The 21,981-nt window shown below is 44.9% G+C and overlaps 1 protein-coding gene across 6 annotated transcripts in view; it reads left to right on the top strand.

The window, feature by feature from the left end:
• Positions 1-21,981, top strand: part of LOC106582863 (inositol 1,4,5-trisphosphate-gated calcium channel ITPR1) — a 160,468-nt gene that overhangs the window by 78,957 nt on the left and 59,530 nt on the right. For 3 of the 6 annotated variants that reach the window (XM_014166417.3, XM_045705335.2, XM_045705333.2), the window contains 4 exons: positions 3,966-4,007; positions 4,978-5,025; positions 5,586-5,715; positions 9,752-9,939. In XM_014166417.3, the coding sequence (XP_014021892.2) occupies positions 3,966-4,007; positions 4,978-5,025; positions 5,586-5,715; positions 9,752-9,939 (408 nt within the window). The remainder of the gene's footprint in view (positions 1-3,965; positions 4,008-4,977; positions 5,026-5,585; positions 5,716-9,751; positions 9,940-21,981) is intronic. The other 3 variants (XM_014166422.3, XM_014166424.3, XM_045705336.2) reach the window with 2 other exon arrangements.

A 21,981-nucleotide genomic window follows, 5' to 3' on the forward strand; every position in this document is an offset into this window, starting at 1 on the left:
TTTTTTTCAGACTGGAATTGCATGTTAGGAATCTGGTATTTTTGGAAACAGCGCACACAGACCATAATGGCAGACCCTGGGGGGGGGGGGGGGGGAGAGACTCTCTTTGGATGGTGGTCAGAGGGACAGGGTGGTTCCCCCTAAATTCCTCACCACCATTACCACAGCAGGTGTGTGAGTATTTATACACGTGAAGCTATCCCTTAAATGTAGTGGTTGGAAACCAGATCATACCAACATCCATAGAGGGTAAGGGGGTTGGTGTGTGCAGGTGTGCTTGCTACTGTATATGTACATTCAGGTCTGTGTTTCTATGTCTGTGTCTGCCGTAAAGACAGTGCACCCTGCAGATATTCTATTTTTGTTTACCTTTCATCTGGTACTGTATCTGTCTGTTTAGGGACTTTCAGAGAGGCTGGGACCAGTGCCATATGGGAGGGTCTAACTTCTTACTTAGAAGTGTTTATAGTTCCTGGATGTTGCGCAACAGTTAATATTACCCTTGTCAATGGCAAAGCACCAGACTACAGTACACCCCATTCCAAAGCATACATTGAGAGGGTATGGCATATAAGAGCACAGCTTTCAACCATAGATTGGAAGATATCATTTAGTATAAGTTGCAGTATTACTGTAGTTTAAAGTTTTGGCCACAACAACATTATCTACTCACAACTTCAAGCACTTGATTTATTGTACAGTAAATGAGCACAAGAATGGAATGAGTTACTTTAGGGTGAAAGAGGAAAGAAATCAAGAGAGGTAGAGATAAGAAGGAAAGGTAAACATAGATATCAGACTGAGTGGCTGTTGGAGAGCCTACACTCTAAGCTGCATGTCTGCCAGGAGATCACATGAGTGTATTTTCTCTCTCTCTCTCACTCTCTCTCTTTCTCTCTCTCACTCTCTCTCTGTCTCTCTCTCTCTCTCTCTCTACTCCTCCTTCCCTCCCTCCATGTGGTATCCAGTGTTGGAAATCCCCAGCTGCTTCCCCTCCCAAAAACAATCCCTGACACTCCCTCCTAAAATGGGAGTGAACAGATAGACTGCTTCTTTGTTGCCTCAACGCCCCCTCCCCGTTTTACTGTCTGAAGAATGTACGCACATACTTTACAGACACACACACACACACACACACACACACACACACACACACACACACACACACACACATCCGGCACATGCATGGACCCAGGAGGGCCCTACTGTGGGATGCAGTGTCCCAGACCCTAGGCTGATCCAAAGCCCACACTTCCCCTCTGCAGCAGAAACAGCACCAGCAGCACTGAGCTGTCTGTCAGTTAGCTGTTCCATAAGCCCTGTGTTAAGCTTGCTGCGCTGTTCGGCATGCCAGCCCCTCTGTGGCTTCCCACTGCTACAGGAGAGCTCTGCCATGCAGTACAGTACTCTCCCTATTAATCTGAGAAGCATAGGGTAGTGTAGTACCCTGTGTCGGTGTGCATGTTTGTGTCGGGGATGGGTGGGATAATGTAATAGGGTCAGCAGCAAGCAGAGATAATATGGCTTTAGGTTGGCGATATGTTGAGTGCCAACTTGGGGGGGGGGGTTACGCAATAGAGATGATTTCTATGCAGGAGAGGGCACGACGGTCTGTTTGTCTCAGCGTGTGTCTCTCTTGCTCCCTCGCCTCGCTGTGTGTCCCCGTGCCAGCGGATCTCTATCGTCTCATTATCCCTGGCAAACTCTCTGTCTCCCTCTCTCTCTATTTATATCTCTCTACCAATCTTTTTCCTCCCTCTTAGTTTCTCCCTGTTCTCTCCTCTCATGGCCGTTCTAAATCCCACAGTGCTGGTGTCCTCTGCCTCAGCGTTTCCCTGCTTGTCCTCAGCTATACTCAGCGCTGCTGCAATGTGTGTGAGGCGATTTGAGGGAACCTTGGTTGTTTCTCTGATCCCCTCCAACAGGGAAAACTATAGGCACTTTTGCTGGCCATGCAGCTCTGTCCCAGGTTCCCTGCAGCCTGCCTTCGTCCTGCATGATACTTGGGCTCCCGCCAGCTCTCAGGCAGCGGTTATGTAAGAGCTAGCATATTCCCCCCCTCCCCCCCCTGAAATTCACTCTCCACTGATGTGACCTTCAGAAGTAATTGGCAATAAAAGTGTGGCGGAGCTGTTTACTGAGAGACTGGCAGCGCCTCGTGTTGGGCGGCGCTGGGGCGGGCAAGGGAGTGTTAACTGTTTCAGGCCCGCCACTGATGTAATGGTGTCAGACAAGAACAAAATAAATCATCTCTCTGTCCTCCCCCTTATCCCCCTTTATCTCCTATGATTCTCTTCCTGTTTGTCTCTCTTTCTTGTTGCCTGTATGTCTCCCTCCCTCCCCCTGCCTATTTATTCTTTGTCCTGTAATCTTCCATGCTAGGGGATAGAAGGGTGGTGGTGGGTGGTGCGGGTGCCTATGACAGTCACTGTCACTAGGAGAGAGGCCCGGCAGGTTATATAATAAGGAGAAGGAAGGGGTGGTATGATTCTGACTCCAGACCCATGTGACACACCCTGAAAACAAGTGCAGAGACAAGTGGAACCTCCATGGGGGAGTCGTCTCGTCTTTCCACTGCTGAAATGTGATTGTAACTTCCATAAAGATGACCTTATGTTTGGCCCTGTATCGCAGTAGAGTAGTGACTCAGCCCACTATACCACTATATAGTTGACGTCATACAGTCTGAGAAAACGTACAAGTGGAACCAATGTTGGCGGTCATGGGTCTAGCTGTGTCCAGGGCTGATGTCAGCAGTTCCATGGGAAAAGCATGGGCGAACCCCCAGCGTTCAGATCCCCGGGACTCAGGGAAGACAAATCAGGTCAGATAAGGCCCATAATGGTTGTCATGCTCCACCACTGAAAATGTTGACGGATAGGAAACCCATTGAAAAGTAACTTTATGATGTTGTGCTTTAATTGAATTAGACAAGTGAATCAGGGTTAAAACCTTTGAGCCTTGTTTGCATGCATCATCCTTTTTCCTGTGGAAATTGATGTTTTACGTAAACAGGGGCCTGATAAGGGGAGATTCTTGTCTAGTCTCACAATTACTCAGAGTCAGCATGACTGCGTTACTGAGGCAGAGTCAACTCCACTGTGGTCTGTCTGTGTATCTGTCTCTGCCTTTTCACTTTGCACCATTTAAATGTATCACATCCGTCTGTCTGTCTCTCTTCCTAAAGGTCCTTTTTAACAAGGTGTTCAAGCAAGCGTTTCATTTCAGCAGTCAGCCCACAGAAAATCAAATGTCTCTCTTTTCTCTTGGGGCACTTTGTCAAACATTGAGTATGAACAACATCAACAAGTCAGTGTTAGCTGAGGTGTTAGGTTTTTAAAAGTATTCGTACAATTTTTGTTTCCATTTGCATGTATTATTATGCACTGTATCACTAATAGACCTACTTGTAGCTCCATCATGCCACTAAAAGCCATATCTGCAAGTCTGGTTTGTCCCTTAACTCCCTAGGCCTTCATTTTAGGACCTGCAATTTCTAATCTGCTCACATTAACAACTAAACAGTCCATTCATTGTCCTATGTCAAGGTGTTCATTTTGCTTTGCAAGCAACTGGGAGAAAGCATGGGCAACCCCATGAAGGCATGTGAACACAGGGAGCGTATAATAGTGATGTTTGATTATATAACACAAAGTGCTCTAACAACAGCAGAGACTTAGCAGAGAAACGTCAGATAAGAGTATGTTTGTTGTCCCCTTCTCCGTGGCTGGCTTTGAGTCATGCGCTTTTGTTGCTGTCGGCCACGTGATGGGCCAACTGATCAACTGTAACCAGTCAGACATACAAGGAGGTCCTTGGCAAAGCTGGCATGGCCTTGTATTGATCTGTTTGCACTGTAAGGCAAGTGACCTGAGAGCTGCCTGAGGTTAATTTGCCTACTGACTGTGGTCTAACCCAGACCTTGACTAACCCAGACCATTTGTCTTATCTGTCTATCTATTCAGCTGGCCCCTCTGCCGGCTGAGCCTGAAGTCCCTGCTGCAGATGTGAGTTCAACACCCATATTGCCTGGGCCTCAGCACAGCCTGGGCCTCAGCCCTCTAATATGGGTTATTGTAGAATATAGATAATCTGAGTCATCCATCCTCCCCGCTCATCAAGATGGAAACAGTCAAATCCTCTCCCTTTTCAGGGCCCACTCACCAAAACACACACACACGCAAATGTTTCCCCTTGTGGATTTTTAATTATGCTGTGAACCGACCCATGTATGTCCCGTTTCCCTCCCTCCATTCATCCCTCCATCCCTCTGTAGGTGTTTGAGTGAAGAACAGTTTCCTGACCTTCTTTCTGCAGGATTTTGGAGCAGCGTGCTGGGTGTTTTTCCATGGCAGATGGGAACATGGGTTTACACTGTGTCAGTACCACTACTAGCACACTGCACTGACTCCATTATGTCATCTGGAAAGGGATGGGTTTTTCTCATGGTTTGATTGCGTTTTTGCCCCTTGCAGCCGGTTGCTCCCTTATATATTTAACATGGTTTCATTTGTGCTGCAACTGCAAAGTAACAAGGGAGTCACTCTGAGCCATCCAGTTTGTTGGTTGAAATAACCCAATATCAAAGGATTGAGCAGCAAAGTTTACGCCTTGTTTTAGCATTGTGAACGTAAAAAAGTTTAAAGTGTAAAGTGATTATGAGATGTTAATGGTATTTTATTTCTAACAGCAAGCCACCTTGTTATTACATTTTTTCAGACTTCTCTAACCGGTGCTTAAAACTTTCTTTTCACTAAGCCTTGCATGATTATGTTCCTATCCCACATCCACCCCAACACACAACCCACCTCCCTATGTTAACTGCATGAAATCATTTGGCTCAGTTCCCTGCATGTATGGAAAGTGACTAATGTGCACAGTATTAACACCCCTCTTTTGTTTTGTTTTTGTTTTCCCCTAATTTTTCTTTTTTGGACTTTCTTTGATTTACTTTCTGCTAACTCACCTCACCCTTAGGAGCTTGATCCCAACCAGCCCCAGAAGCAACTGGAGGACCAGAGAAGGGTAGGTACAGTTCAGTACGGTCTGATCCTCTCCGTTCCGGAGTCCGCCAGCCTGCTCTCTCTGGCCCACCACAGCTGGCTGTCCTGGTGCACTGATGCACCTGACCTGGCCTGCAGCCACTCTGCTTCCACAGCATGCCCACCTACTCACAGGGTTACCCCCCCTCACTAACGAACTGTCCACTGGGTGTGGGTGTCAATGGGTTTCAAGAGGAATATAGGGAAATTATATGTACTGTATATGAGTTGGAAGACTGTCTTTTGAGACACACTGTATGAGGCGCGAGGCTCAATCAGAGTTGAGATCAGAGCTCAGATTTGAGCATGCTTTGCCTATTACCTGGCAAAGGTTATTAACAAAGGCAAGAAAACAATACTTTCTAAGAAGCACACTGTTTCCACTGATTAAAGATGCAGGGTTCATATCTTGAGACTGACTGTATGAGGGTGCCAGGCACAATCAGAGTTGAGGTATTCTATGCTGATAACACTGATGTTGGGAGTCCTTATCTGATGATGATGATGTAGGTTCCATCCTCTGACATCACCTCTTTCCACCAGGGTGAAGCTCTGAGGCAGATTCTGGTGAATCGTTACTATGGGAACATCAAGCCTGGGGCCAGAAGAGACAGTGTGACAACGTTCAGCAATGGTCCGGTCCCCCCTGGAACAGAAGGGAAACCTCGAGCAGGTACCTGTCTGTCTATGTATCTCTGTCTCTCTGGATAAGTTTGTACGGACTGGCTGAATATCTCAATACCTCAGAGTATTAAAGTTTTCAAATCAGGGTGATGAGTCATGGTTGGTCTCTTCTCCATGCTTGGAGAAAAGGAATGAGTTCCTTCCTGTTCACACTCCTGCCTCAAATCAAATGTAATTTGTTGCATGCTTTGTCAACAACAAGTGTAGACTAACAGTGAAATGCTTACTTACGGGCCCTTCTCAACAATGCAGAGAGACAAATTATAGAAAGAAATTGTAACATGAGGAAAAAATACACAATGGGTAACGATAACTTGGCTATATACATGGGGTACCAGTACCAAGTCTATGTGCAGGGGTACGAGGTTATTGAGGGCAACAGGATAGATAATAAACAGTAGCAGCATATGTGATGATTCAAAAGAGTTAGTGCAAAAACGGTCAATACAGATAGCCTGGGTAGCTATTTGGTTCACTATTTAGCAGTCTTATGACTTGGGGTTGGAAGTTGTTCAGGGTCCTGTTGATTCCAGCCTCGGTGCATTGTTATCGCTTGCCGTGTGGTAGAGAGTACAGTCTAGGACTTGGGTGGCTGGAGTCTTTGAACATTTTTAGGGCCTTCCTCTGACACCGCCTGGTATAGAGGTCCTGGATGGCACGGAGCTTAGCCCCAGTGATGTATTCGGCTGTACACACTACTGCCTTGCGGTCGAATGCCAAGCAGTTGCTATACCAAGCGGTGATGCAGCCAGTGAAGATGCTGTCATTGGTGCAGTTTTTGAGGATCTGAGGGCTCATGCCAAATGCGTCGTCGTGCCTTCTTCACGACTGTGTTGTGTGTGGATCATGTTAATTCCTACGTGATGTGGACACCAAGGAACTTGAAGCTCCACTACAGCCTCGTCGATGTGGATGGGGGCATGCTCGGCCCTCCATTTCCTATAGTCCACGATCAGCTCCTTTGTCTTGCTGACATTGAGGGAGAGGTTGTTAGCCTGGCACAATACTGCCAGTTTACTGACCTCCTTTAGGCTGTCTTATCGTCGTCGGTGCTCAGGCCTACCACCGTTGTCATCAGCAAATTTAATGATGGTGTTAGAGTCGTGCGTGGCCACACAGTCATGGGTGAACATTAAGTACAGGAGGGGACTAAGTACCCAACCCTGAGGGGCCCCCTTGTTGAAGGTCAGCGTGGCCGATGTGTTGTTGCCTACCCTCACAACCTGGGGACGGCCCGTCAGGAAGTCCAGGATCCAGTTGCAGAGGGAGGAGTTCAGTCCCAGAGTCCTGAGCTTACTAATGAGCTTGGAGGGCACTATGGTGTTGAACACTAAGCTGTAGTCAATGAACAACATTCTCACGTACTGTAGGTATTCCTCTTATCCAGGTGGGAGAGGGCAGTGTGGAGTGCAATAGAGATTGTGTCTGTGGATCTGTTGGGGCGATATGCGAATTGGAGTGACTCCAGGGTGTCTGGGAAGATGGTATTGATGTGAGCCATGTCCAGCCTTTCAAAGCATTTCATGGCTACATATGTGAGTGCTATGGGGTGATAGTCCCTGTGCCCAAGAATGACAAGGTAACTATGGTGGTCTGCTTGAAACATATAGGTATTACAGACTGGGTCAGGGAGAGGATGAAAATGTCAGTGACGACACTTGCCAGCTGGTCAGTGTATGCTCTGAGTACGAGAACTATTCCGTCTGACCCCCGTGGCCTTGTGAATGTTAGCCTGTTTAAAGGTCTTCCTCACATTGGCTACGGAACACAAGATCATACAGTTGTCCGGAACAGCACATGCTTTCATGCATGGTTCAGTGTTGCTTGCCTCGAAGCGAGCATAGAAGGCATTTAGCTCATCTGGTAGGTTTGCGTCATAGCCAGCGTAGTAGGATTCAATCTTTGGCTGTTTGACCACTTTTGGAGTTCATAGTGGGATTTCTTAAAAGTGTCCGGATTAGTGTCCCGCTTCTTGAAAGTGGCAGCTCAGCCTTTAGCTTAGTGCAGTTGTTGCCTGTAATCCATGGCTTCTGGTTGGGATATGTATGTACGGTCACTGTGGGGATGACGTTGAAGCACTTATTAATGAAGCCGGTGACTGATGTGGTAAACTCCTCAATGTTATCGGATGAATCCCGGAACATATTCCAGTCTTTGCAAGCGAAACAGTCCTGTAGCTTAGCATCCGCTCCAAAGGACCACTTCTGTATTTAGCGCGTCACTGGTATTTCCTGTTTGAGATTTTGCTTGTAAGCAGGAATCAGGACTATAGTGTTATGGTCAGATTTTCCAAAGGAAAGGTGAGGGAGAGCCTAGTGTGCATTTCTCTGTGTGGAGTAAAGGTTATCTAAAATGTTGTCACCTCCAGTTGCACAGGTGACATCCTGGTAAAATGAGGTAAAAAGGATTTCAGTTTCCCTTCTTTAAAATCACTGGCGACGAGAAGTGTGCATTTTCTTGTTAGCTTATGGCCCTATGCAGCGTGTTGAGTGTGGTCTTAGTGCCAGCATCAGTTTCTGGTGGCAAATAGACATCTACGAAAAACTTGCGACTTCCTTAACATTAGAGATTGCGTACCAGCTGTTGTTAACAAAGAGACACACCCCTCCCCCCTCATCTTACCCAAGGCTGCCTGACCGTTCTTGACGATGCATGGAAAAGCCAGCGAGATGTATTTTATCCATGTTCTTCTTCAGCCACGACTCCGTGAAACATAGAATATTACAGTTCTACAGGTCCCATTGATAGGATAGTCTCGTACGGAGCTCGTCCAGTTTATTCTCTAGTGGCTGTATGTTCGCCAACTAAACAGAGTTTTGAGGTGGTTTATTTGCATGTCAACATAGTCTAGCCAGGATGCCAGTTCGTCTGCCTCTTTTGCGCTGTCACTTCCTCTTTCGAGTCCTGGGGATTAGGGCCTGTTCCGGTGTAATCAGAACGTCCAGAGCTGCCAAATCGTTGATGTAGAAATTGTCATCCAAATCAAGATTAATGATCGCTGTTCCAGAAGTTTTCGGTCATAGGAAATGATGGCGGAGTCATCATGTACAAAAAAAAGTTAAGATCAGTGTAAAAAAACCCACAAAATAGGTCAGGAGCCCGAAAACGGCTGCTATTCACTGCAGCGCCATCTTAATTATGCCTGCCTGCCCCTGTCCTCCATTAAGCCTTTGGACCCGGGCTCTGTCCCTCAGCATTCGAGCCCTCTCCTCTGGCTGAGCCGGGCCGTGCTGTTGCCAGGCGACCAGAGAGACTGGCTCTATATTAGAAAGGCCTGTGGAGTGTGGACACACCTGCTCCCACAGCCAGAGAGTGGCCCTCTGTGTAACATTATCACACATCGACTTCCTCGTGTGGTTGGAGCAGTCATCATGACTGGATGAGGCTAGCTAGTCTTAGCCAGGAAATACAGCTATTTTCAAGGGACTGAATGATGATCACTATAGTTGTGGCATCCCATCTTTGGTTTAGTTGTCCATCAAGATTAATCTCATTACATTATATAATAAGCAAATGATGCAGTGAATCAATGAAGAGGAAAGAGACAGACGGATCTCTTCAATCTGCCCATTTGACAATCTTCTTGATGTAATTCAATTCTAAAGTATTTGGTCTGTAATGTATTTTTCGTTATGTGTGGGACCCCAGTAAGACTTGCTGTCGCCATTGGCGTCAGCTAATTGGGATCCAAATAAATCAAAAATCTATTGAGTGGTGGAATAGTAGTTTTACTCTCATTTAGAGTGACAAGTTCTCCTGTATACTGTATGTCCTTCCTCATTGTTCAGGCTCTTGATGGCTCTCTCCCTGTACCTTTCTCCCTGTCCCGCTCTCACTGTCTCGCTCTCCCTGCCCTTCTCTCACTGTACCTTTCTCCCTATCTCTCTCTCCCTGTCCCTCTCTCCCTGTCCCACTCCTCCCGTCCCCCTTTCCCTGTCCCTCTCTCCTTTTCCCTCTTTCTTCCTGTCTCCTTGTCCCTCTCTGCTTGTCCCTCTCTTTTTGCCTCTCTCTCTGTCCCTCCCCAGTGGTGAGTTCAGGGGCGGCCGCGGCCCAAGGGGAGCTGACCCTGCATGAGGTCCAGTGCCGCCTGGATAAAGAGGGAGCGTCCGACCTGGTAATTGACCTCATCATGAACGCCACCAGCGATCGTATCTTCCAGGAGAGCATCCTATTAGCCATCGCCCTGCTGGAGGGTGGTAACACGGTTATCCAGGTGAGAATGAACCCGTGCCAGGTGCATAATGTAATATGAATAGAACATGCTAGAGAGGCGGTAGAGGGAAGGAGGAGAGCAGGAAGTGGAGGCAGAGGTTGAACTAATGGTTGAACTAATGATCTGTCTGCTGGGAGAGGTCCAGCCTCTGAGTAGCTCCCCAATGTGTCACCACAGAGTTTCTAAACCCAGAGGCGCAACAACCCGAGACTTCCGGGAACGCTTCCAAAACAGACCATACAGACCAGGTTGGGGTCTGAGGTTTGAGAAGTCAATGAGAAAAGTGAACGATTCTTCTTTAGTTGTTAATTTTCTCTAAACCTAAAGGTACAATCTAGATTCGAGCCAATGTTTTAAGTAGTTGAACATGTTAATACTCCAACCTAGTGAAAGTGACAAACTGACACGTTTTCATTTGTCAAAAATAACTTTATATGGAAGGAGTGCCTTTGATTTGACGGCCTGCACATGCTCAGTTCAGCGCGAGATGACCGTTAGACCCGATAACGTGTTTCTACGCAGGAGCTCAGCTAGCCAACTTCACAATGGCATCACCTACAAGTGTGATCGGGATTTGTATTGGAGAAGTAGTTTTAGCCTATCTTCATGCTGTACTGTCTTTGGTGTCACCACCACCTCTCCTCTCAGCCAGTCAGCCAGGGGTTGCTATAGCAACACAGTCCTTCACTTCTCTAACCTCACAGCAAGAGTGAGAGAGGAACAGGGGATGGTGGGGGGAGGGGGTGCTGCTGATTGTAGGCCAATTACATTCCCCTGCATATCGCCCACGTTTGTGTGTGCGTGGGCTTGTATTTGCATAGTAGTTCTACCTGATGAACCCTGGCTTGGCTTCACACAGCTCAGGCAGTGTACTCAAAGGCACTCACATGACTCTCAGGTTACATAACCACAGCATGTCCCTGGCTTATTAATACAGAGAGCCTCAAAACATTCAGACTTGGCTTTTAACTGGGTAGCACTGTGCTGTCAAAACAAGGGAAGAGGAGCAGCCATGGGAGCCCCAATGTTCCAGACAGAGCAGACACATGTAGAACAGCCATTCCCTAGGTAGTATTCCACCATCCCACTGGCTAGACTCACACAGATCCACATACAAACATGCAAACCCAGGCAGGTGTTTTCATGTAGATCTATGGAGTGATAACGCCAGTGAGTTACTTGGCTTTTTATTTATTTTATTTTTATTTAAACTTTATTTAACTAGGCAAGTCCTCCTGCGGGGATGGGGGTTGGGATTAAAAATACAAATAAATTAAATAAAAATATAGGACAAAACAACAAGAGAGACAACACTACATAAAGAAAGACCTAAGACGACAACACAGCATGGCAGCGAGCCAACATGACAACAACATGGTAGCAACACAACAACGTAGCAGCACAAAACAGGGTACAAACATTGTTGGGCACAGACAACAGCACAAAGGGCAAGAAGGAAGAGACAACAATACATCACACAAAGCAGCCACAACTGTCAGTAAGAGTATCCATGATTGAGTCTTTGAATGAAGAGATTGAAATAAAACTGTCCAGTTTGAGTGTTTGTTGCAGCTCGTTCCAGTCGCTAGCTGCAGCGAACTGAAAAGACGAGCGACCCAGGGATGTGTGGGCTTTGGGGACCTTTAACAGAATGGGACCGGCTGAAAGGTTGTTGTACGTGGAGGATGAGGGCTGCAGTAGATATCTCAGATAGGGGAGAGTGAGGCCTAAGATGGCTTTCTCTTGTGCTAAGAGCAGCCAGCAGTGTGTGCCATGGGCGTGTCTTCCTTTTGGCTTTGTGGCGATGCTTTCTTTTGAAGTTTGGGTTAATGTTTGCGAAGTCATCTGTGCCTGTGTGTTTGGTGGTTGCCAACCCCATGCGAGAGTGTTAATTCTGAAGAGTTTCTCACTGCAGTGTGGGCGAGTGTGAGAGGGGAATTACTGCAATTACTCAGTGTGATACTTCTGTCGTAAGGGAATCAATCGCTGATCCTCCTGCCTGCCTGCCTTTTTTTTTTTTTAGGTAAAGCGTATTCGTTTATAGAACAATTTTGTCACAATGATCTTATTTCATCCCACTCTTAAACAACCATTATGCTTTCCTGCACTCCCACTGGGGCCTTGGAAAAGCCCTCCCTTCAGCAAAGCATTGCAGGTAGCTGCCAGGGAAAGCGATTGGCTTTGTAGCCAAGGAGCCTGCTCAACTTCAAACAGGGCTTCTTGTTTCATAATGCCAGTTAGTTTTTTTCCTTCTTGTTTTGCAGGGGACAAGTGCGCTTTGTTGCGGGGTCACATATGGTGCTGAGTCAATCTAAAACATATCAGCAGACGCATCACATTTCTTCCTGTTGCATAATGCTGGGCCCGCTGCCCCTCTTCTAGGACAGAAAGGCTCTTGTTGTCCAAATGAAAGCAGGACAAAAACATGCCACAGATTTATCCATGCAGTTTGTTTGTTTGTTTTTGTGATAATCTGGGGCCGTCGCCAGGCCAACAGGATTTGCTTTGGGAAAGAGGGAGGGAGGGGAGGAGGGAGGGGTCGTATGAAGGGCCAAAGTGAAGGCAGTGTTGGGAGCAGAGCTGCAGCACTGAGCTGTGTGTGCCAGCCATGCTGGGGGAAAGGGGAAATGGGCCAGGTCCTCTGCAGCCCTCTCCTTTGCATGCTCCCACCACTGGGGACATTAACTCTCTTAACATGCCCACTGATTATATTCTCACCATACTAATGAAAGACTTTCCAATCAACGCTCCTGCTTACTCTGATTTCTGACAAGATGGCTGTCACTGACACGGCTTGTGTAATTGGGATTCCAGGCCGAGCTGTAATTATGGCTTTCATTGTTTGTAATCCATTTGACTCCCCTTTTAGAAATGTTGTGGGTAGTCAGTCACACCATTTTGTGAACATGAAGTGTTCTGTGAGATGGTGTTTTAACTCCTTGATGCCTTTCTCTGGCTTTCTCCTGGGATATCAAATCAAACATGGAAGAAGCGTCAAAAGAAAATCGGGATCCTGTTTTTGCAGGTCTCCAGAAGTAAGAGGACCCCACTTTTGTTTTGTTACCCAGGCTGAGGCTGTAACATGGAGCCGACCAACGGTCCAGAGTAATAAAACAAAGGCTGTATGTTGGCTCTTGTTGTCATCTGTATGTGTCACGCCTGCTCCCGCTCTTCCTCCCCCTCCTCCAGCCGGCTTGCCCGACGCCCATATCTCGCCCGGCTCGCCCAGGTGGGATGCCAGGTGGCGCCCCTAGAGGGGGGGTGTACTGTCACGCCTGCTCCTGCTCTTCCAGACTCCTCAACATTACGTACTGAAGCCACCTTCAGTACGCACACCTGCCTTTCCCTGCCACGCGCATCAGTGCTCATTGGACTCACGTGGACTCAATTACTTGTGTAATTTCCTTCCCTATATCAGTCTGTTTCCTAGCTCTGTTCCCTGCTTCGGAATTGTTTGTCATATGTCCTCATTTACACGTGTGCTGACGCTGTTCATGTCGTGTTCTATGTCTGTTCCTGAATAAATGTTTGACTCCCCGTACCTGCTTCTCATCTCCGGTGTCAGGTCCTTGCAGTATGGACATGCCCATCATTTATGGCTACTCCTGTCAAATCAAATCAAATCAAATGTATTTATATAGCCCTTCTTACATCAGCTGATATCTCAAAGTGCTGTACAGAAACCCAGCCTAAAACCCCAAACGGCAAGCAATGCAGGTGTAGAAGCACGGTGGCTAGGAAAAACTCCCTAGAAAGGCCAAAATCTAGGAAGAAACCTAGAGAGGAACCAGGCTATGAGGGGTGGCCAGTCCTCTTCTGGCTGTGCCGGGTGGAGATTATAACAGCACATGGCCAAGATGTTCAAATGTTCATAAATGACCAGCATGGTCAAATAATAATAATCATAGTAGTTGTCGAGGGTGCAAGTCAGTAACACAAGAGTAAGTGTCAGTTGGCTTTTTCATAGCCGATCTTTGAGAGTATCTCTACCGCTCCTGCTGTCTCTAGAGAGTTGAAAACAGCAGGTCTGGGACAGGTAGCACGTCCGGTGAACAGGTCAGGGTTCCATAGCCACAGGCAGAACAGTTGGAACTGGAGCAGCAGCATGGCCAGGTACACTGGGGACAGCAAGGAGTCATCAAGCCAGGTAGTCCTGAGGCATGGTCCTAGGGCTCAGGTCCTCCGAGGGAGAGAAAGAAAGAGAGAAAGAGAGAATTAGAGAGAGCATATTTAAATTCACACAGGACACCGGAAAAGACAAGAGAAATACTCCAGATGTGACAGACTGACCCTAGCCCCCCGACACATAAACTACTGCAGCATAAATACTGGAGGCTGAGACAGGAGGGATCAGGAGTCCAGATACTTATAGTCCCATGTAAGGCTCTGCTCCAGAACTGATCCAGGTCTCTCTTGAAAAAATACATTTGTATCTCAAAAAGACTAACCTGGTTAAATAAAGGTAAAAAAATATATATAATTGTTGAAATCCAAATAGGTCAGACAGTAGTGACAAGTGTCAATTAGATTGCAAAGCTGCTTGCTCTGTCTGGAAGGCTTTCTGGCCCATAGATGCCCACACTATTGGCTACTACAACACTGGCAGTAGGCAGAACAGCCTGCAGGCTATGGTGAGGTCATTGTAATGTTTCAAGGGATAAACTGCATTCCTCCTCTGTAAAACCTGAAATTAGGTCATTTTTCTGTATTTTACGCTTTCATTTAGCCTGAATTGTTTGTCCTTTGCATGATGGAACATTGCCTTGAACAAGCTTCCTGGTTCACTATCAGTTATTATCAGTGCTCAAACGCCAAACCGCTTTATGTTCTATTTTCATCTTTGTATTGTGAGAGTGATATAAAAAAACATAGCTTCTTAGAAAACCCATCCCTTCAAGCCCGGAACTTCTAGAGAAATGTATTAATAGAAATGTCAGAGAGAGACGGGGGGCTGGTAACATCTCATTTTCAATCATTCTGTGAGAGCCACATACTGTAACTGCTCTGTTTACAGGCTACGATGAGTGAGGAGTGAAGGGTCATTTTGTTTACTATACATGGGCATGATACCAGATGGTTGAACTCATGACCTAATGGATGTGTGATCTCATTTCTGGACTGTATTCTGAGGATGTGTTTGGTTGCCTGTAATTAGAAGAACAATTACACAGTATAATGATTGAACTCTGCTTTCTGACTGGCCTATCATTTCACAGGGCTGTCAGGTCACTGCGCACCTGTCTACTAAGCCTATCTCTGACAGAGCACGCAACACTGTTAAACATTTACTTAGTATTCAGACCCCTTGACTTTTTCCACGTTTTGTTATTCTAGAATGGATTACGTTGTTTTTTCCCCACTCATCAATCTACACACAATACCCCGTAATGACAATGCAAAAACAGACAACAAAAAAACTACTGAAATAACACATTTACATACAGTACCAGTCAAAAGTTTGGACACCTACTCATTCTAGGGTTTTTCTTCATATTTATTATTTTCTACATTGTAGAATAATAGTGAAGACATCAAAATCATGAAATGACACATATGGAATAATGTAGTAACCAAAAAGTATTAAACAAATCAAAATATATTTTATATTGAGATTCTTCAAAGTAGCCACCCTTTGCCTTGATGACAGCTTTGCACACTCTTGGCATTCTGTCAACCAGCTTGGTAGTCACCTGGAATGAATTTCAATTAACAGGTGTGCCTTGTTAAAAGTTAATTTCCTTAATGATTTTGAGCCAATCAGTTGTGTTGTGACAAGGTAGGGGTGGTATACAGAAGATAGCTCTATTTGATTAAAGACCAGATGACCTGGCTTCCAAAATCACCCGACCTCAACCCAATTGAGATGTTTTGGGATGAGTTGGACCGCAGAGTGAAGGAAAAGCAAGTTTTCATCAAGGATCTCTCTGTACTTTGCTCCGTTCGTCTTTGCCTCGATCCTGACTAGTCTTCCAGTCCCTGCCGCTGAAAAACATCCCGCCAGTATCATGCTGCCACCACCATGCTTCCTCGTGTGTATGGTGCCAGGTTTCCTCCAGATATGACGCTTGGCATTCAGGCTAAAGAGTTCAATCTTGGTTTCATCAGACCAGAGAATCTTGTTTCTCATGGTCTGAGAGTCCTTTAGGTGCCTTTTGGCAAACTCCAAGCGGGCTGTCATGTGCCTTTTACTGAAGAGTGGCTTCCGTCTGGCCAATCTACCATAAAGGCCTGATTGGTGGAGTGCTGCAGAGATGGTTGTCCTTCTGGAAGGTTCTCCCACCTCCACAGAGGAACTCTGTTAGGCAAGAACATCAGCACAAGAACTGTTCGTTAGCAGCTTCATGAAATCGGTTTCCATGGCCAAGCAGCAGCACACAAGCCTAAGATCAGCATGTGCAATGCCAAGTGTCGGTTGTAGTGGTGGAAAGCTCGCCATCTTTGGACTCTGGAGCAGTGGAAACACGTTCTCTGGAGTGTTGACTAACACTTAACCATCTGGCAGTCCGACGGACGAATCTGGATTTGGCGGATGCCAGGAGAACGCTACCTGCCCCAATGCATAGTGCCAACTGTAAAGTTTGGTGGAGGAATAATGTTCTGGGGCTGTTTTTCATGGTTATGGCTAGGCCTCTTAGTTCCAGTGAAAGGAAAGGTTAACCCTACAGCATACAATGACATTCTAGATTATTCTGTGCATTCAACTTTGTGGCATCAGTTTGGGGAAGGCCCTTTCCTGTTTCAGCATGACAATGCTCACGTACACAAAGCGAGTTCCATACAGAAATGGTTTGCCGAGATCGGTGTGGAAGTACTTGTCTGGCCCTCAAAGAGCCCTGACCGCAACCCCATCAAACACCTTTGGGATGAATTGGAATGTCGACTGCGAGCCAGGCGTAATCGCCCAACATCAGTGCCTGACCTCACTAATGCTCTTGTGTCTGAAAGGAACAAGTCCCTGCCGCAATCTTCCAACATCTAGTGAAAAGCCTTCCCAAAAGAGTGGAGGCTGTTATAGCAGTAAAGGGAGTACCAACTCCATAATACTGCCCATAATTTGGAATGAGATGTTCGACAAGCAGGTGTCCACATACTTTTGGTTATGTATGTATGCATGTATGCATGTATGCATGTGCGTGCATGCATGCATGCATGAACTGATGTTGGGCGATTACGCCTGGCTCGCAGTCGGCATTCCAATTCCAATTCATCCCAAAGGTGTTTGATGGGGTTGCGGTCAGGGCTCTTTGAGGGCCAGACAAGTACTTCCACACCGATCTCGGCAAACCATTTCTGTATGGACCTCGCTTACATACATACATACATACATACATACATACATACATACATACATACATACATACATACATACATACATACATACATACATACATACATACATACATACATACATACATACATACATACATACATACATACTTTTGGGTATGTATGTATGTATGTGGACACCTGCTTGTCGAACATCTAATTCCATCTCATTACGTACGTACATAAAACATTAAATATATTTTGATTTGTTAAACACTTTTTTGATTACTACATGATTCCATATGTGTTATTTCATAGTTTTGTTCTATTCTAAAATGTAGAAAATAGTAAAACAATTTGTAAAATAACAAGAAGAACCCTTGAATGTGCAGTCCCAGTCAAAAGTTTAGACACACCTACACATTCAAGGGTTCTTCTTGTTTTACTATTTTCTACATTTTAGAATATAACAAAACTATGAAATAACACATATGGAATCATGTAGTAATCAAAAAAGTGTTTAACAAATCAAAAATATATTTAATGTTTTAGATTCTTGAAAGTAGCCACCCTTTGCCTTGATGACAGCTTTGCACATTCTTGGCATTCTCTCAACTAGCTTCTTGAGGAATGCTTTTCCATCAGTCTTGAAGGAGTTCCCACATATGCTGAGCACTTGTTGGCTGCTTTTCCTTCATTCTGCGGTCCAACTCATCCCAAACCGTCTCAAATGGGTTGAGGTCGGGTGATTGTGGAGGCTAGGTCATCTGATGCAGCACTCCATCACTCTCCTTGGTGAAATAGCCCTTACACAGCCTGAAGGAGCATTTTGGGTCATTGTCCTGTTGAAAAACAAATGATAGTCCCACTAAGCGCAGACCAGATGGGATAGTGTATCACTGCATAATGCTGTGGTAGTCATGCTGGTTATGTGTCTTGAATTCTAAATACATCACAGACAGTGTCACCAGCAAAGCACCATCACACCCACACATGCGGAGATCACCAGATTTCCACTGGTCTAATGTCCATTGCTCGTGTTTCTTGTCCCAAGCAAGTCTCATCTTATTGGTGTCCTTTAGTAGTGGTTTCTTTGCAGCAATTTGACCATGAAGGCCTGATTTACACAGTCTCCTCTGAACAATTGATGTTGAGATGTGTCTGTTACTTGAACTCTGTAGCATTTATTTGGGCTGCAATTTCTTGAGGCTGGTGACTCTACGACTGCACTTGAAGAAACTTTCAAAGTTCTTGAAATGTTCTGTATTGACTGACCTTCATGTCTTAAAGTAATGATAGGCTTTCATTTCTCTTTGTTTATTTGAGCTGTTCTTGCCATAATATGGACTTGGTCTTTTACCAAATAGGACTATCTTCTGTATACCCCCTACCTTGTCACAACACAACTGATTGGCTCAAACGCTTTGAGAAAATAATAAATTCCACAAATTAAGTATTAACAAGGCACACCTGTTAATTGAAATTTATTCCAGGTGACTACCTCATGAAGCTGGTTGAGAGAATGCCAAGAGTGTGCAAAGCTGTCATCAAGTGAAAGGGTGGCTACTTTGAAGAATCTCAAATACAAAATATATTTCAACACTTTTTTTGGTTACTACATGATTCCATATGTGTTATTTCATAGTTTTGATGTCTTCACTATTATTCTACAATGTAGAAAATAGTAAAAATAAAGAAAAACCCTTGAATGAGTAGGCGTGTCCAAACTTTTGCCTGTACTGCATTCGGAAAATATTCAGACCCCTTAACTTTTTCCACATTTTGTGACGTTATAGACCTATTCTAAAATGGATTAAATAGTTTTTTTCCACGCATAAATCTACACACAGTACACCATGTGTCACGCCCTGACCTGAGAGAGCTGTTTTTCTCTGTTTGGTTAGGTCAGGGTGCGACATGGGGTGGGCATTTTATGTTTTCTATTTCTTTGTGTTTAGCCGAGTATGGTTCCTAATCAGAGGCAGCTGTCTATCATTGTCTCTGATTGGGAATCATAATTAGGCAGCCCTTTTTCCCTCCTTCAGTTGTGGGATCTTGTTTTTGTACAGCTCAGTGAAAGCCTGCAGAACGTGACGTTCGTGTTCCTTTATTTGTTGTTTTGATTTAGTGTTCTGACTTATAATAAATATTAATCATGAGCACTTAACATGCTGCACCTTGGTCTCCTCTCTATGACGTTCGTCACACCATAATGACAAAGTTAAAACAGGTTTCATTTTTTTTGCAAATGTATACAAAAAAACTGATATTACATTTACATAAGTATTCAGACCCTTACTAAGTACTTTGATGAAGCTCCTTTGGCAGTGATTACAGCCTCGAGTCTTCTTGGGTATGACGCTACAAGCTTGGCACACTTGTATTTGGAAAGTTTCTCCCATTCTTCTCTGCAGATCCTCTCAAGCTCTGTCATGTTGGATGGGGAGCGTCACTGCACTGCTATTGTCAGGTCTGTCCAGAGATGTTTATCGGGTTCAAGTCCGGGCTCTGGCTGGGCCACTTCAGGACATTCCGAGACTTGTGCTGAAGCCACTCCTGCGTTGCCTTAGCTGTGTGCTTAGGGTTGTTGTCCTGTTGGAAGGTGAACCTTCTAAGGTCCTGAGCACTCTGGAGCAGGTTTTCATCAAGGATCTCTCTGTACTTTGCTCTGTTCATCTATCCCTCGATCCTGGCTAGTCTCCCAGTCCCTGCCGCTGAAAAACATCCCCACAGCAATATCCTGCCATCACCATGCTCCACCATGCTCCACCAATCAGGCCTTTATGGTAGAGTAGCATCATACCCAAGAAGACTCTAGGCTATAACCACTGCTAAAGGAGCTTCAACAAAGTACTGAGTAAAGGGTGTGAATGCTTATTTAAATGTATAATTTAAGTTTTTATTTTTTAAATGAATTTGCTAAAATAAAATGTAAAAAAATGTTTTGGTTTTGTCATTATGGGGTATTGTGTGTAGATTGATGAGGGGGGTAAACAATTGAATCAATTGTAGAATAAGGCTGTAACGTAACAAAATGTGGAAAAAGTCAAGGTGTCTGAATACTTTCTGAAGGCACTATATATATGTATGTGTATATTCTTATGGGGTGGGATTCTTGGTAAGTCGACGATCTTTGTGTTTCTGTCTTTTCATTTGCCAGAGTGGTTGTCCTCGTAATCTGATGTTGCTTGGTGTGTTCTATTTGTGGCGTGGAGTTCCCAGTTTTTTTTGTGTTTTATGTTGCATATTTTTTTAGGTTTGTTTTCATTGTGTCTTTGTATATTTTATTTTTTAACATTTTGCCCTCCTTGCATCCTCTTCCCCTCTGCCAGGTGTCCGTAGAGGATTTTTTTTTGTGGAACCACTGTGAGAAGGTTTTAAAGACATTCTACTCAAATGCATGAAAATGTCATTAGGTTGACGTCATACAAATATACATGGAGTGTACAAAACATGAACACCTTCCTAATATTGAGTTGCACCCTCTTTTGCCCTCAGAACAGACTAAATTTGTTGGGGACTCTACAAGGTGTCAAAAGCATTCCATAGGGATGCTGGTCCATGTTGACTCTAATTCTTTCCACAGTTGTGCCAAGTTGTTTGGATGTCTTTTGGGTGGTGGACCATTTTTTATTATCACGGGAAACTGTTGAGTGTGAAAAACCCAGCAGCGTTGCAGTTCTTGACACACTCAAACTGGTGCACCTGGCACCTACTACCATACCCCGTTCAAAGGTATTTTGTCTGGCCCATTCACCCTCTGAATGTCACAAATACCCAATCCATGTCTCAATTGTCTCAAGGCTTAAAAATCCTTCTTTAACTTGTCTCCTCCCTTTCATCTACACTGATTTGAAGTGGATTTAACAAGTTACATCAATAAGGGATCATACCTTTCACCTGGATTCACCTGGTCAGTCTATGTCATGGAAAGAGCAATGTTTTGTACACTCAGTGTACGTTGTCTTGTCACCCTGATCTTAAAGGGATAGTGCAAGATTTTGGCAACTTTTCTACTTAACCAAAGTCAGATGAACTCATCGATACCATTTGCATGTCTCTGCATGCAGTTAGAAGGAAGTTGAAGGTAGTTTCGTGAGCCATTGCTAACTAGCGTAATTATACAGGAACAGCTATTATGCTTGCTGTTCCCATAGACTTTCAGTCTTTGCGGTAACACTAGTTAGCAACTTCCTTTAACTGCATGCAGAAACAAAATTGTTATCCATGAGTTAATCTGACTCTGGGTAAGTAGAAAAATGTCTTAATTGCCAAAATCTTTTTAAAAGCTTGTCCCGGAGGAAATTTATAAAGATATGTGTTTTAAATAAATCATATTTTTGGCGAGTGGCACCAACTATTTAACAGCGGCTGCCCGTCATTGCAAAATGGAATATAGGGGAAACACTGTGTGTGTGTCTTATGTAACAGATGAAGAGGCCCACTATGGCAGCTTCTCTACCTGGCCATCTCCCTGTGTGAACCCTGGCCTGCCCTGTCATGGAGGGGAACAGGTGTCAATGCTGTTACTCAATAGGCATGCCGCAGCACGGTGATGTCCACCGACACCTGCAGCGCAACTTCATTTATTGTCACCAGCTCGGACTCACTCTCTTTTCAGAAACCTCCTTGAGAGCCAATAAACCCTTCTTTTTTTTTTTTGCCCTTCATTTTTTTTTTTTTACCTTGAGCTAATACACTCTTCAGCAATCAGAGTATTTTCTTCACCTGAAAAACTTTAGCTCACAAATATGACTAGGATTTCCCTTCCTGAGA

Source organism: Salmo salar, chromosome 22 (genome assembly GCF_965601325.2).
Source record: "Salmo salar chromosome 22, fSalSal1, whole genome shotgun sequence".
NCBI lineage: Eukaryota > Metazoa > Chordata > Actinopteri > Salmoniformes > Salmonidae > Salmo > Salmo salar.